Below are 14,127 nucleotides of genomic sequence, written 5' to 3' on the forward strand. Positions count from 1 at the left end.
CTTCAGATACGATCTCAGAAAAGATTTATATGTAATATAATCTTGATTATTTCAATCTCGGTTCAGAGTGCGCGAGCCTACTTCATATAAACCCAGCAGGTACAGCCTTTCTTCATGATATAAAATACAAGTAAAAATATAGAATAGGTATCTTACACTTTTCAAAGTTACAGATAGTCCTTGACTTAAACAGTTCATTTAGTGACCGGTCAAAGTTACAACAGCACTGAAAAAAGTGACTTATAATAATTTCTCACCCTTATGACTGTTGCAGCATTCTGTTGGTCACATGATCAAAATTCAGATGCTTGGCAATTGACTTCTATTTATAATGGTTGCGGTGTTCTGGGTTCATTTGAACAGCTTTTGCAATCTTTTGACAAGCAAAGTCAATGGGAAAATCAGATTCACTTAACAACCACGTTACTAACTTAAAAACTGCAGTGATTCATTTAACAACTGTGGCTAGAAAGATCATAAAATGGGACAAAACGCACTTAACAATTTTCACACTTAACAACATAAATTTTGGGCTTACTTGTGGTCATAAATCAAGGACTACTTGTATTTATGTAGATTAGATTATTGGATAATGTAAACTCAACCTGAAATAAAAAATGATTCTCACAGTGATACATTCCACAGATGTCTATCTGTTTCTGACAGCATCATGGTTTCTATCAAACACCTCTGACTGAGTGACTGGTTTTGAAATTGTTACAAGCCATGATATAGTTTGACTTTGGATTCTGTGTGAACTAAATCACATACCTTATAATTAAATAAACCCGTGGCTTATTTTTTTCAAGTTTCTCAGTCAGTTTCCAAGACAGAAGTTGCTATTAAAGTCTGTCTTTGAAGCATAAACAAAAATGCTCTCAAATAAAGGCCAATTCCTAATGATTGGATCCATGCAATTTTATTGCTACCTTAAGGAGGATGGTTGCCATTATATTTCTAACACAATGTTTCCCAGCTTCCCTATTTCACTTACAGCTTTGCAATTCACAGGTGGTCCTCTATCCAAGAATTAAAATATTTATTCAGAATGGATGCAACCTACTGTTGAGGCTATTCAGCCTAGAGGTCTCCAATTTTTTTACCTGAGATTTTGAACCATATTCTTCTGGTCACTCAATGGACTGGCACTATGTTCGACAGCATGAAATTGATCACTGAAACTGTTAAAAAGAACTATAAAGTTTTTTATGCTTGTAATCTTAATCTATTCCTATTAGCTTTATTGGGAGTTCTTCCTAGGAGATTATCATGGAATACCAGTGCCTTACATTAGATTGAGAATTTAAATCCCCAAAGATACCACTGTGAAAGAAAATTGTGTAAAGTTACACACTCAACCCAAAGAAGATTTTATTTATCTGATTTAATAATTATAAACAGATAAACTTATTTTTGCAAAATGCAAATACTTGACTACCTAAAATTTATAATAAGCTAACAAAATGCCCCAAGGATATTATTTAAATTGTATGCATGGTTATGCCATATTATCACAAGGAGAAACATTTTTCCCACAGATATGCAAATAACCAAACTAGTTCTACTAAATATGTCATCTGTATTTGTCAACATGTGTTTAAAGGTATCAAACCAGCTGCATTCCCTCCCCCTACTCCATGCAATTACTTCAAGTTCTTCAAGCACAGGCCTTCTGGCTTTTAAATTTGGCGTACTATCTTGTAACCCATATTTGTGTTGACAATTAAGTACATAGACATTTTTGTAGATCTCTATAAAACAATACTGCTGTTTTGTGGTTTAAGAACACATATTTGTTTCTGTTTCCCAAGGGTCTGTACATTATCTCAAACTGGTTTTTCAGAGTATGAAATAATATAGAAACCTCTGAACAGACAGAACTGATTTGGATGCAGTCTCATAAGCATCTTCACAAAGTACCTTATTAGCTGGGTCTCCTGAAGGCAGTTTCTGTTTCTCATAAGATTATTTATCTGATCATGTGTAAAACCTGTGACCCTGAGGCAGCTGAAATTTATAGACCTTTGCAAGCAATTTGTACAAAACTCTGGCAAAAGTAATTTGTCTCAGTCTTGATAGCCTACTGGGCAGAGAGGACAAACAAGCAGGAGAAGCCAGAAAAGGGAATTGTGTTTGATGTGGAATTGGGGAAATAAAAAGAATAGTTTTAAGAATAACCTGGCTCAAAATATGCAACCTTAAATTTTGTACTGATTTTAGAAAGTCTTACCTTTGAGACATGATGTAAGCAAGTATTTAAACATAGAATACAGCATTTAATTATTATCTCTCTCTGTATATTATGGTAATAATTACTTAACTATAATTATTTTCATTATAGAATTATATTTCTGTAATCTATCATATAAAACAGAGAAATGTTATTCAAAATATTTAGAATATTCAGAAAGATTCTCCTGTGTTTCCATGGTGATGTACTCTCAATCTTCTATACTGGGTCATAATATCTAGCTTGTATATGGTATTATATAGGCTGCAGCTCTTTGATGCATATTGATACCTATTATCTATTGTTCCTGGTGTGCTTAGATATCACAGATTTACCACAGGTTACAAAAAACCTTTTTATATAAGAATTATTTCCATCATGAAATCGTAATGTATTCAGTGTCCTTCCATTTTTGCGAGAAAGTACTAAGAAACCTTTAGATTAGCCTTTTTAACCTGGCATGCCCACAAATATATAGCTGTGCTGGCTGAATTCTGAAAATTAACATTCATCTGCCCAGAGGGCAAACAAGTAGAGGAAAACTGATTGATCTATGATTAAATAATGTGATTACAGGTAGTTCTCGACTTACAATCATTTATTTAGCAACCATTTGAAGTTACAGAGGCACTGAAAAAAGTGACTTACACCTGATCCTCACAGTTATGACCATTGCAGCATCCCCACAGTCATATGATCAGAATTTGAGCACTTGGGAATTATCAAGTATTCACGACAGTTGCAACGTCCAGGATCATATGATCTCCATTTGTGACCTTCCTAGCTATTTCTAACAGGCAAAGTCAATGGGGAAAACTGGATTTGCTTAATGATAGCATGATTCACTTAACAACTGCAGCAATTTGCTTAACAACTCTGGCAAAAAAAGTTTGTAAAATTGGGCACAACTCACTAACAACTGCCTTGCTTAACAATTGAAATTCTGGTCCAGTTGTGGTCATACGTTTAGAACTACCTGTACTGTACTGTATTGAGTGTCCAATCTGGGTTGGTCACCAGGACCAGCAGTTTTGTCTTTCAAGCTTTCAGACTCGTATTGGAACCCATCTTCAGGGAACTTCTCTCTAGCAAAATGTCTACTCTATTGAGTTTTTAGCTTTGGAAGCAAAATTGTTTGAGTAGCCTTAACTTGAGGATTGCAGATTGCTAACTAGTCAGGCCTCATTCATACTTTACCTTGAAATGCCATTGCATTTCTTTATGTGAAACAAATGTCATTATTTTGCCACAGGTGCTTTTTCAAGAGGCAACTGGACTTTCTGGTTTTTCTTCAGAGACGTTTCGCTTCTCATCCAGGAAGCTTCTTCAGCTCTGACTGGATGGTGGGGAATGGAAAGATTTATACTGCTTGCAGACCGATGGTTATTTGTATTCTTTTAGTGAGTAGTTAAGGTCACCTGGAGGTCAGAGCTGAAGAAGCTTCTTGGATGAGAAATGAACCGTCTTCAAAGAAAAACCAGAAAGTCCAGCTGCCTCTTGAAAAAGCACCTTTGGGACAACTATGGCCCTGTGGATTGAGAATCTCCATAGACAATGTTACTATTTGATTTTTAAAAATTTATATCCTGCTTTTATTATTTGTATAAATAATTCAAGGTGAACATAGCCATTCCTCCTGTTTTCCCTACAACAACATCTCTGTAAATGAGTTGGGCTGAGAGAGGCCCAAAGTCACCCATGTGACTTTCTCTTGTTGCTTCTATTTCTACTGTCTGGGTAAAATATGAGACTGAATAACTATATGAGCTTCATTATTAGTCAAGTGCAATTTCATACATCACTGAATAACACTTTTTCTAATACCAGAACTGTTAGAAACCAGAATGGCAAAATGTTTCTTTTTTAAAAAGTTTTTACTGATTTTACTACAACACAACACAAACATACATAACATAAACACCTAATATGTGTTTTCTTTTTACATGTCAGTTTTGTTCCACATAGTTTCTGCTTTGTATATTCCCCTTTCCACCCCTCTTTTATTATCTTTATTGTTCCTTTATATCTAGTTTTATCCATTTACAATATTTTATACATTTGTCACCTTCTCTTCTCCATCATTTATTCATATTTACTTTTCCTATTCTCCAACCAATCGTCCAACATTGCTCCAACACTAGAAATTTTTAAGAAAAAGTTGGATAGCCATTTGTCTGAAATGGTGTAGGGTTTCCTGCCTCGGCAGGGGGTTGGACTAGAAGGCCTCCAAGGTCCCTTCCAACTCTGTTGTTATGTTATGTTATGTTATGTTATGTTATGTTATGTTATGTTATGTTATGTTATGTTATGTTATGTTATGTTATGTTATGTTATGTCCCTTGGTCCATACATGATAGTATTCTTTCACTTCCTTTTCTTTTATTTCTTTCGTTAATTTGTCCATCTCTGCATAATCCAGAATTTTCTTGATTATTTCTTCCTATATTGGTACCTTTTTATTTTTCCAGAACTGTGCGTAGAAAATCCTTGCAGCAGTAATTATGTGTAAAATCAAATATTGAATTTCTTTATTGTAGGTTCTGCTCAATATCCCTAGTAAAAACATCTCTGGTTTCAAGTCTACATTATGTCCACTTATCTCTTCTATCCAGTTTCTAATTCTGGATCAATATTTTTTTGCCTTAGGACATGTCCACCAGAGGTGATAATATGTTCCGGGAACTTTTTTGCATTTCCAACATTCTGAAGAATTATTAGGAAGCATTTTAGCAAGCTGTATTGGTGTAAAATGCCATCTGTAAAACATTTTTAGCTGGTTTTCCTTGAATGCCACTGATAGAGTCAATTTAATATTTATTTCCCATAATTTTTCCCATTTCTCCAATTCTATATTATAGCCAAAAATTTTCACAGAATGGCAAAATGTTTCTAACAGTGGCACGGCGTTGGTGTAGAATCCATTCCCTGTAGAAGCGTGTCAGGCATCAACACAGCTTTCTTTTTGATTCTAGTAAAACATGCTATTCTTCCCAATCTTATTGCTTCTCTTTTAATATTTTGTTCTATAAGTCATCATTCTTGATCTTTTTGTAAACATCTGATGAACGGCATATGGCCTTTATTTTGATTAAAAATGTGCTGATAATATTTTCCCCAAAAGTAAACACATTTTTAGTAACATGTGAATTGACATGTTTAGATTCATGTATAGAATATGTTGTTTCAGAATTGTTTATTAAGGGCAGGAGGCTCAGCAACTGCCATCTTGGGTTGTGATGTATTATTCTGGAAGGTTATGCCTAGTAATTCACTAGTGTTTTATCTTCTATCTTTTAAAGAAAAAAATATATGTATTTTTATAAAAAAACCACCTTTTAAAAAAAATCATGGTCAAATTCAGACAACATATTATCACCATCATTACTGTATATGTGTGTATTTTCTGCATATTAATTCTAATTTCTTTTCCTCTCTTTCAGGGCAACTGGCTTTGGCTTTTTAAACGCACTCTGCAAAGCAGCAGCTGTTCTTGGAAACTTAATATTTGGTTCTTTTGTTGTCATTGCCAAATCAATACCTATTCTGTTGGCTTCTACAGTTTTAGTGTGTGGAGGTTTGGTAGGACTTCGACTCCCTGACACCAGAAGCCAAGTACTGATGTAATTTGAGATGGGTGGTGGATAAAAAAAGCCATTTATTTGCTTTCCTCTGTTTCTAAGTGTCATTTCTTGGATGGATGGATGGATGGGAGGAGGCTTCAGATTGTTGGTTCAAGGAAAGTAATTGCACAGAGAAGTTCTACCCTCAAAATGAAACCACAGCAACAAAATTTAAGAGAAACACGAGAAAGGGGAAAGAAGAGTGAATTCAGTGGAGCCATTTGTCCCAGTATTGTGCATCTCATCAGTCCAACCCTGTTAAGTTCACATCTGTAAAATTCCAATAACTGGAGTCTACATGTGTCATTCACTCACACAGACCTTTGCAGATAAAAACTGTGGAGGAACCTGTATGCATGTAGACACCCAAATTACATTTATGGGAAAAGAGAAAGATGAAAATTATGGACTGGAACTGGTGGGAACATAAGATATTAGGAACAAAAAAAAATGGCCATTGCCAACCTACCCCTCAGTTCATTTAACGAGTGCATAGAGATGTTTTTGAAGACAGTTGCTATTAAAACAAAAAAAATATATAACCCCTGTAGCAGGGAGGCTGGCCGAACTCTCATCACTCAGGGTGGTTTGACTGCCCCCAATCTGGCACGTGGTGAAATGGGCCACCCGAGCTACCCCGCAGCCTTCAGGGCTGCCTGAGCACTGCGCAGCCACCACATGTGGGAGAAAGGGACAAGAGGGACCTGGACTCTTGCACTTTTAGGGGTAGGATTAAGTCCCTTTTATGCTTTCATGCTGAAAGAACAGTTGATGAATATCCCACCTCTAAATTAAGGTTTCCAATTAAATTAAGAAAAAGAATAAAGATAATAACTATTTCATAGAAGCTATATTTTTTCATACAGATAATCTCTCTGTAGGAAAATGGATTTCCAAGCCATTTCTGAAAAGCGCTTCTGTTTTGGTTGACGAGAATAGGGTTCTAAGACAAATATTACATCTAAAACAGCCTCTAGTCATTTTTGAATTTAAATAAATTACAGCCCGGAAAGCAGCACATCCTCCTAATGCTTGTTATAGTCACAAAAATTAATATATTTAAAAAATTAAATTAATATAAATAAACATCTAGCCCTTTCTTAGGAGTAAATGTTAATCTAACAAAACTGTCCCCAGAACTCCTGCTTGTAGCTAGATGTGCATACAAATATGGACTGATTAGGGAAGGTTGATCTTACACATATTATGAGACAAATTAGATTAAACTACCATATTTTTTGTGCCATAAGACGCACTGGACCATAAGACACACCTTGCTTTAGAGGAGGAAAATAAGCAAAAAAAAATATCAGGCAGAGCCTGAGAGGACCACAAATTGGTGTCCTCTCGTATGCCAGCTTTGCCTATTGACTCCTGCACTGCGAAAAAGAGACAGATGAGGTGGGCAATGACAAGGACAGAAAAGCACTGTAAAAGGACTGTGCCGCTGTGGCCTAATTCACAGACATTTCCACCCACTTTGTGGGGAGAAAACTGTGTCTTGTGGAGCAAAAAATATGGTACATGATAATACTTGAGCACTAATTTCCTATATTCTTATAGGAAAAGACAAAAACCATGGCATTGTTTCTTTTGTAAACCACTATAGGAACAGTACACACACACAAACAAACATTTAGGCATGCAAAACCATAGCCTGTTGTAACTGAATCTGTTTAAGATGAAAATAATAATTATACCAGTGTGAGCCAGCAATATGCTACAGCTGCCAAAAAAATCAATGCAGTCCTAGGCTGCATCAACACAGGGATAGTGTCACAATCATGTGAAGTGATAGTGCCACTTTATACCACATTTGGAATACTGCATCCAGTTTTGGTCATCCCGATAAAAAAAAAAGATGTTGAGACTCTAAAAAGAGTACAGAAAAGAGCAACTAAAATGATTAGGGGACTGGAGGCCAAAGCATACAATGCAGGAACTGGGTGTGTCTAGTCTAATGAAGGAGTAGCGGGTAACATAAAAGCAGTTTTCCAATAATTGAAGGACTGTCACAGGGAAAGGGGGTTTTCCTATTCTCCAAAATAGTGGAGGACAGGACAAGAAGTAATGAATGGAAGCTTATCAAAGAGAGATCCACCCTAGAATTAAGGAGAAATTTCCTGACAGTGAGAACGCTTAATCAGTGGAATGACTTGCTTTGAGAAGTTGTGGAGGTTCCATCATTGGAAGTTTTTAAGAAGAGATTGGACAGCCATTTGTCCGGAATGGTGTTAGATCTCTTGCAGGGAGTTGGACAAGAAGACCTGCAAAGTTCCTTCCAATTCTGTTACTCTGTATTTTGTAAATAAACTAACAAGACGATCTGGGTATAACAGAAATGTTTTTAAGGCATGTCATCCTTTTCAGATTGTTTTTAAAGTTAAAACTATAGTATGGGAAAATAATGCCCCTCTTTTGTTCTGATAATATATATATATATTTATAAGTAAGTATAATTAACAAAAAGACTTGATATACAAATTGAAGGATTTTTAAAAATAATTTTTAATCAATTGTCTACTGGTTTAGCGATAGATATAGCCTAATGTTTTAGCCTAGTAGAACAGGATCTCAGCTAAGTAGAAAGCGCAGGCCAGTATATCTTTGAATCAGAGTTGGAATGGTCAATTTAGACCTTGAAGTCCAATCTCCTGCTCAATGTAAAAATTCAGATTAAAGCAAGTGAAAAAGATAGCTGACCAGCTAACTAAGGTACTTCTTTCAACCCCCTTCAAGAGTATTGATTTACAACTTCTATAATCTTAAAAACAATTTGCCATGCTATTTGGGAATTACAATAATTATAGTTCAGTACATTTGAAGGGAGACTTGTCAGGGAAAGCTAATTGTAGGGCTGTCTTTATATGGCCTGGCAGTCATGTACATTTTGATAAAAGTGTTTTAAGCAGATTGAACCGCTAACAGAGAGGTAAAGGTATAAATATATCCCATTGGGTGGGTGGGTGGAATCCTGTGTATCCTTACATGCATACATAGACCTCATCATAATTTAATACACTATCTTTCCTCTAAATTCTGACTCATTTCCCCCCCAAAGGAATACATTAAGGTCAACTGGGGAAAAGTAGATATGCCTTAAACTATGTATATTCTAAATAAAACAGAAGATTTTGGCTAACTGCTTTTTCTCTATGTGTGATCTATAATATTTATGTTCTGAATTGTTTTTCAGTGTAGATATTTGTGTTATAATACTGATTTAAGCCAAGAATCCATACTATTTGTGTCCTAAATTCGTAGAAAATCTTGACATTGTTAATGAATTTTGTAATTGTTATTGTCAGTTCAATATAGCTCTTAATATTTTTCTTTTGTTGTAATTTGGTTAACCTTTTGTAGTCCGTTCTTTAATCTTTTAACAGCTTTCCTTTCATTCAGAGGGAAGAAACTTTTAAATCTGTGTGGCCCTTAGGGGATAATACTTCTAGGTATGAAATCTGAAGCCTTGTACAGATTGGGAGTAATGATGAATCACCAGCTGTAAACCATGCTTTTGATATGCACTGTCCATATAGAATGATGTGTTTTGTCTGCTTCCTTCATGAATGTAATCATTAAAAATTCTGGAGCCATAACTAAGCTTTAGAAGGAAATCCGAGCACCAGCTCCAGAGTAAGGCCAACATAATAAAATCTCATTATAGTTACAGTCATGTTACTTTTTCAGACGCTAATAATATTTTGACTCCAGATTACATTCTCATTAAGGATGTAAGCTTGGCCAAATTCAGGATACAACTTTGGCAAGATCTAGGCAAAAAGAGAAAGTACACTTTGAAGATTAAAAGGAGGAAGTGCACAAAAATAACCAAAGACGTATGTATTCATCTTGTCTGAAATATATAACCTGTAATACTTGTAAATCCTTTTGTCTCTGTGACTACATTTCCCCACTTCCCTATCTGAATAGGGAATAGCAGGGTCTAAAGCATCAAAGACAGTGCAAAAGATACAATGGGATGTGGCGAAAAGAAAGTTTGCGAAAAACAAGTTTGCTAAAAAAGAATATACTACAGCAGTACAATAGAGTTGTAAACAAATACAACCAACTCAAATGACAGGCTGTGGCTAAGATTTATTTATTTACTTACTTAATAGACCACCCAACTCCATTGTGATGTTGCTGATGTTTGATTACTTATATTAATCCTCTAATGATCAAAATGTCATATATGTAAAATAAATTTGCTTGAGCTGTGTTATCACTTTTCATTTAGTGCTTAACTAACTTTCAATTCAAAAAGGAAGAGACTGTGGACATCTCTTTGTCGGTTCTTGTCGGTCATATGTGCCATTCCTCTCCCCAGATCTTGAGATAACTTCAAATACCGTAAACACATAGGAGAGAAGATAAGAAACATTTGCTACTTTTCTTTTTCCTGTCTTGCACAGAAGGTCAACAAATAGTGAATCTTTCCTTGCAGAGAAACAAAGATTCAACAGGACATGATATGTGCTTTACTACGTGGCAGGTCTATAGGATGTTGGTTTCTGTGAAAGTGAGAAGAGACAAATTGTTTGCTCTCCTCCAGACTATCCTCAACATGGGAAAACACTGTCAGAAGCAAACATTTTGTACTTAGACTAAAGTTGACTAAAGTTAATTGACTTAAAATGTCAATTTAAGAAACTGCTTTCTGCCCTTCATACTTGTGTGCTAAGAAAATATGAGGAAAGTATGGAATACTTTAGACTGCACATCTGAAATGTGTTTCTAGATTTGAACAGAGTAATGTTGCATTGACATTAATAGTTTCAAATTGCATCTTCCAATCATCCCAATGTGCACAATTAAGTAATCAGTCATAAGTATTTTTGTTTGTGCACCTTGAACTCCTTGGCTTTGAAATGGTACCAAACTGTTCTGGTAAGCTGATTCAAGATGGCCAATAAGGTATTTCCTAGATCTGGATCCTTTTCTGTGTCAAATAGAGTGTGTTTCCATGATTAAAGCTGAAGCTGCAGTTATTGATTTTATCCATCCAACAACTATCTCAAACTTTTCTCTGTTATCATTTTAACTTAATGTGAGGCATGTTAATGTGGATGGCCCTCCATGCTCCCTTCAGAATCAGTGTAGGAACCTAGTTGTGTATATCTGCACATATCTTTTCCTAGTAAATGCTTTAAAGCAGATCTGGGTTTGAAAAAGTGCAGGAAGTACAAAGAAAGCTGCTATTCTCAAAAAATGGGGAGCAGGATGGGGCTGAGGGAATCAGCATTTTTCTCTGAACTTCCTGTCTTCCTGTTAAACCAACCTCACTATCAAAGCCTTGGCCCTTGCTTCATATTAATAACGTTTGTTACTATCAGGCAGGAAACACAGCAGGAAGCACTGCTGCATACTCACTAGTGGTTCTTGAATGTTTCTCTCTTCTTTGTGATTTCTGTATCCTTAAATAGCAGGATACAGAAACACTCGATATGTGCCACTGATACCTATACTGAGCTGTTTAGAAGTTCAGGCAGAAGCTAAGATGGTGCTAATAGTCTCTGCCCTGTGTCACCTGATAACCGCATCTTTCCATCTTGAAGCTAAGTTCTCTACAACTAACAACGCTATCTGTTTACTATGCACAGGATGGACCTAAAAGCCAGTCTATGTGACTGGCAGCTTTAAAACAAATGTCATACATAACTGCAAACCATATTTCTAAACTGCTCTGTGATTATGGCTTGGATTTGGCAAAAATGAGGTAAGGAAAATCTGTATAATTAAACACCCATGAGCAAGAACTAAACTTCAAATTGCATTTTAACCCCAACTGAAGATCATCACACTAATTTTGAATGTGCCATAAATCTACAATATCACACTTGTGGGTATATTTTTCTGCTTTATAATAATTCCCAACTCGGCATTTGCTGTTTTTTTGCCGAGCTATTAACATTTGCTGAATTGCTTAGTTAGCTTACTTACCAGTGAGTCCAGAATTTTTGTCTGCTTTTTCCTTTAATCCGATTGAAACTCTAAATATGTATAATACCAAGTCTTTCTCTTGCAATATCACTCTTAATAACAGTATCGCTCTGATTTTGTTCCCTCTTCCATTATTTCAATTTTCGGTATCCACTTATGGGTACTTTCCCCAAGCCCTCCAAATAGTTGTAAGTACAACTCCTAGCTGTGTGCTAAGTAAAGGAAGACTAGAAAAAAAGCTATATGTATCAAGTGGTGGAGCAATTATGGCAGAAAAGTCTATTACCTGTTTTATCTGAGGAGAAAAGAGCTCTTTTAATCTAGAATAGAATAGAATTGAATTGAATTGAATTGAATTTTATTGGCCAAGTGTGATTGGACACACAAGGAATTTGTCTTGGTGCATATGCTCTCAGTGTACATAAAAGAAAAGATACGTTCATCAAGCTACAACATTTACAACACAATTGATGGTCAATATATCAATATAAATCATAAGGATTGCCAGCAACAAGTTATAGTCATACAGTCATAAGTGGAAAGAGATTGGTGATGGGAACTATGAGACGATTAATAGTAGTCCAGATTCAGTAAATAGTTTGACAGTGTTGATGGAATTATTTGTTTAGCAGAGTGATGGCCTTCGGGAAAAAACTGTTCTTGTGTCTAGTTGTTCTGGTGTGCAATGCTCTGTAGCGTCGTTTTGAGGGTAGGAGTTGAAACAGTTTATGTCCAGGATGCAAGGGGTCTGTAAATATTTTCACGGCCCTCTTCTTGATTCGTGCAGTATACAAGTCCTCAATGGAAGGCAGGTTGGTAGCAATTATTTTTTCTGCAGTTCTATTATCCTCTGAAGTCTGTGTTTTTCTTGTTGGGTTGCAGAACCGAACCAGACAGTTATAGAGGTGCAAATGACAGACTCAATAATTCCTCTAGAACTGAATCAGCATAATCTATAGCTTTACTGCAGCAACAGGCATAAAAATAGCATATTCTAAGGCAGTGTTTCTCAACGTCGACCATTTTAAATGTGTGGACTTGAAGTTCTAAGACAGTTTTCGCCCCTACCTTACAACACATCTATTCTTATTCTCTCTGAAAGACTTCTTTGGTGCAATAGTTCAGAAATGAGGGTGGGTGGATATGTGGTTGCCACAGTATCTGTAGCCTGAAAGATTTGAACTGGGGAAGGGTGAGATGCACATTAGTGAATGCATTTTTCCTGGTAATTCAGTTAGCTTTGAGGGTAATACTGTTTCCCTTTTGATTGGCCCTCCTTGTTTTGCTGCCGATACTTTGGACTGGGACCTGACTGAGTGGTAGAATATATTGACAGATCTGTTCATTACCCAGTTACTTGAAAGTAAAAAAACGCTTTGAGAGGTTTTCTGGGTTTTTGCCATTTGTGTGGTCTAATATTTCATATTCTTCCATTTGAATGTATGATTACTGTAGGTCTAAGGGTAGCTATTAATTTGTTTAGTATTGGTTCTTCATTGCAATTTTGGGTTACTTCTTTTCTTGATGTGGTTGGTCATCCATAACAAAAACACAGAGACCCACATCTACAACGAACAAATGAGAGAACCCAATCAATGTGAAGGCAACACCACCCTCAAGGATTTCAACACCTCCCAGAAGACCTTTAATCACCAATCAGTCCCCCTAAATTCAAATCTTACACAGATTACAAATATTTTAACACACACACACCAGTTGAAATGTTGCATGGAAGAAGCCTCACAAACTAATGGGATGAAATGTCTCCAGAACCTGAAAACAAGATACGTAGCTATTTAAGAACTTTAAAACCTCCCTTGGATGTTCCACAGTCAAATATAGGTCTTGGAGGAAGCAAAAGAAGTATAGATTGTTAATTTTGCTGTGAATAGATGAGCCCTCCAGTCCCTAGATGTTCCTAAGATAAAGAGAAATATTATTTCTGAACTGGTATAAGTAGTTATTTTCTCACTGGTCCCAAAGATATTTCTTTTAATGGTAGAAAAGGTAATTCCCACTTGTTTTGATATATTGGGGCTTAATTGCTCTAATATTAAATTGTTATATAATATATCATATATCATATAAAATAAATATATAATATAAAATATAATATAAAGGCTGTCAAGATGTGTCAGACTTAATTCCTACAATTTTCAAATAGCATAGATATTGGGCTTAGGAAGGCAGATCAATAAATAGTCCTGATAATAAATGCCTCTGGGTTTTTCTATCATTCTTTGCAGGCATGTACCATTAATTCTTTTCATCATATGTGAAATTGTGTTGCAACAAAATTGCTGGCATATCTATGAAAAAAACAAAATTGAAATA

The 14,127-nt window shown here is 35.7% G+C and overlaps 1 protein-coding gene across 2 annotated transcripts in view; it reads left to right on the top strand.

Moving 5' to 3' along the window:
- Positions 1–10,020, top strand: part of SV2C (synaptic vesicle glycoprotein 2C) — a 91,852-nt gene extending 81,832 nt beyond the window's left edge. For both annotated transcript variants that reach the window (XM_058171272.1, XM_058171273.1), the window contains one exon: positions 5,671–10,020. In XM_058171272.1, the coding sequence (XP_058027255.1) occupies positions 5,671–5,854 (184 nt within the window). In that variant the 3' untranslated portion in view covers positions 5,855–10,020. The remainder of the gene's footprint in view (positions 1–5,670) is intronic.
- The last annotated feature ends 4,107 nt before the right edge of the window (positions 10,021–14,127 follow it).

The sequence above is a fragment of the Ahaetulla prasina genome, chromosome 2 (assembly GCF_028640845.1).
Source record: "Ahaetulla prasina isolate Xishuangbanna chromosome 2, ASM2864084v1, whole genome shotgun sequence".
Lineage (NCBI taxonomy): Eukaryota > Metazoa > Chordata > Lepidosauria > Squamata > Colubridae > Ahaetulla > Ahaetulla prasina.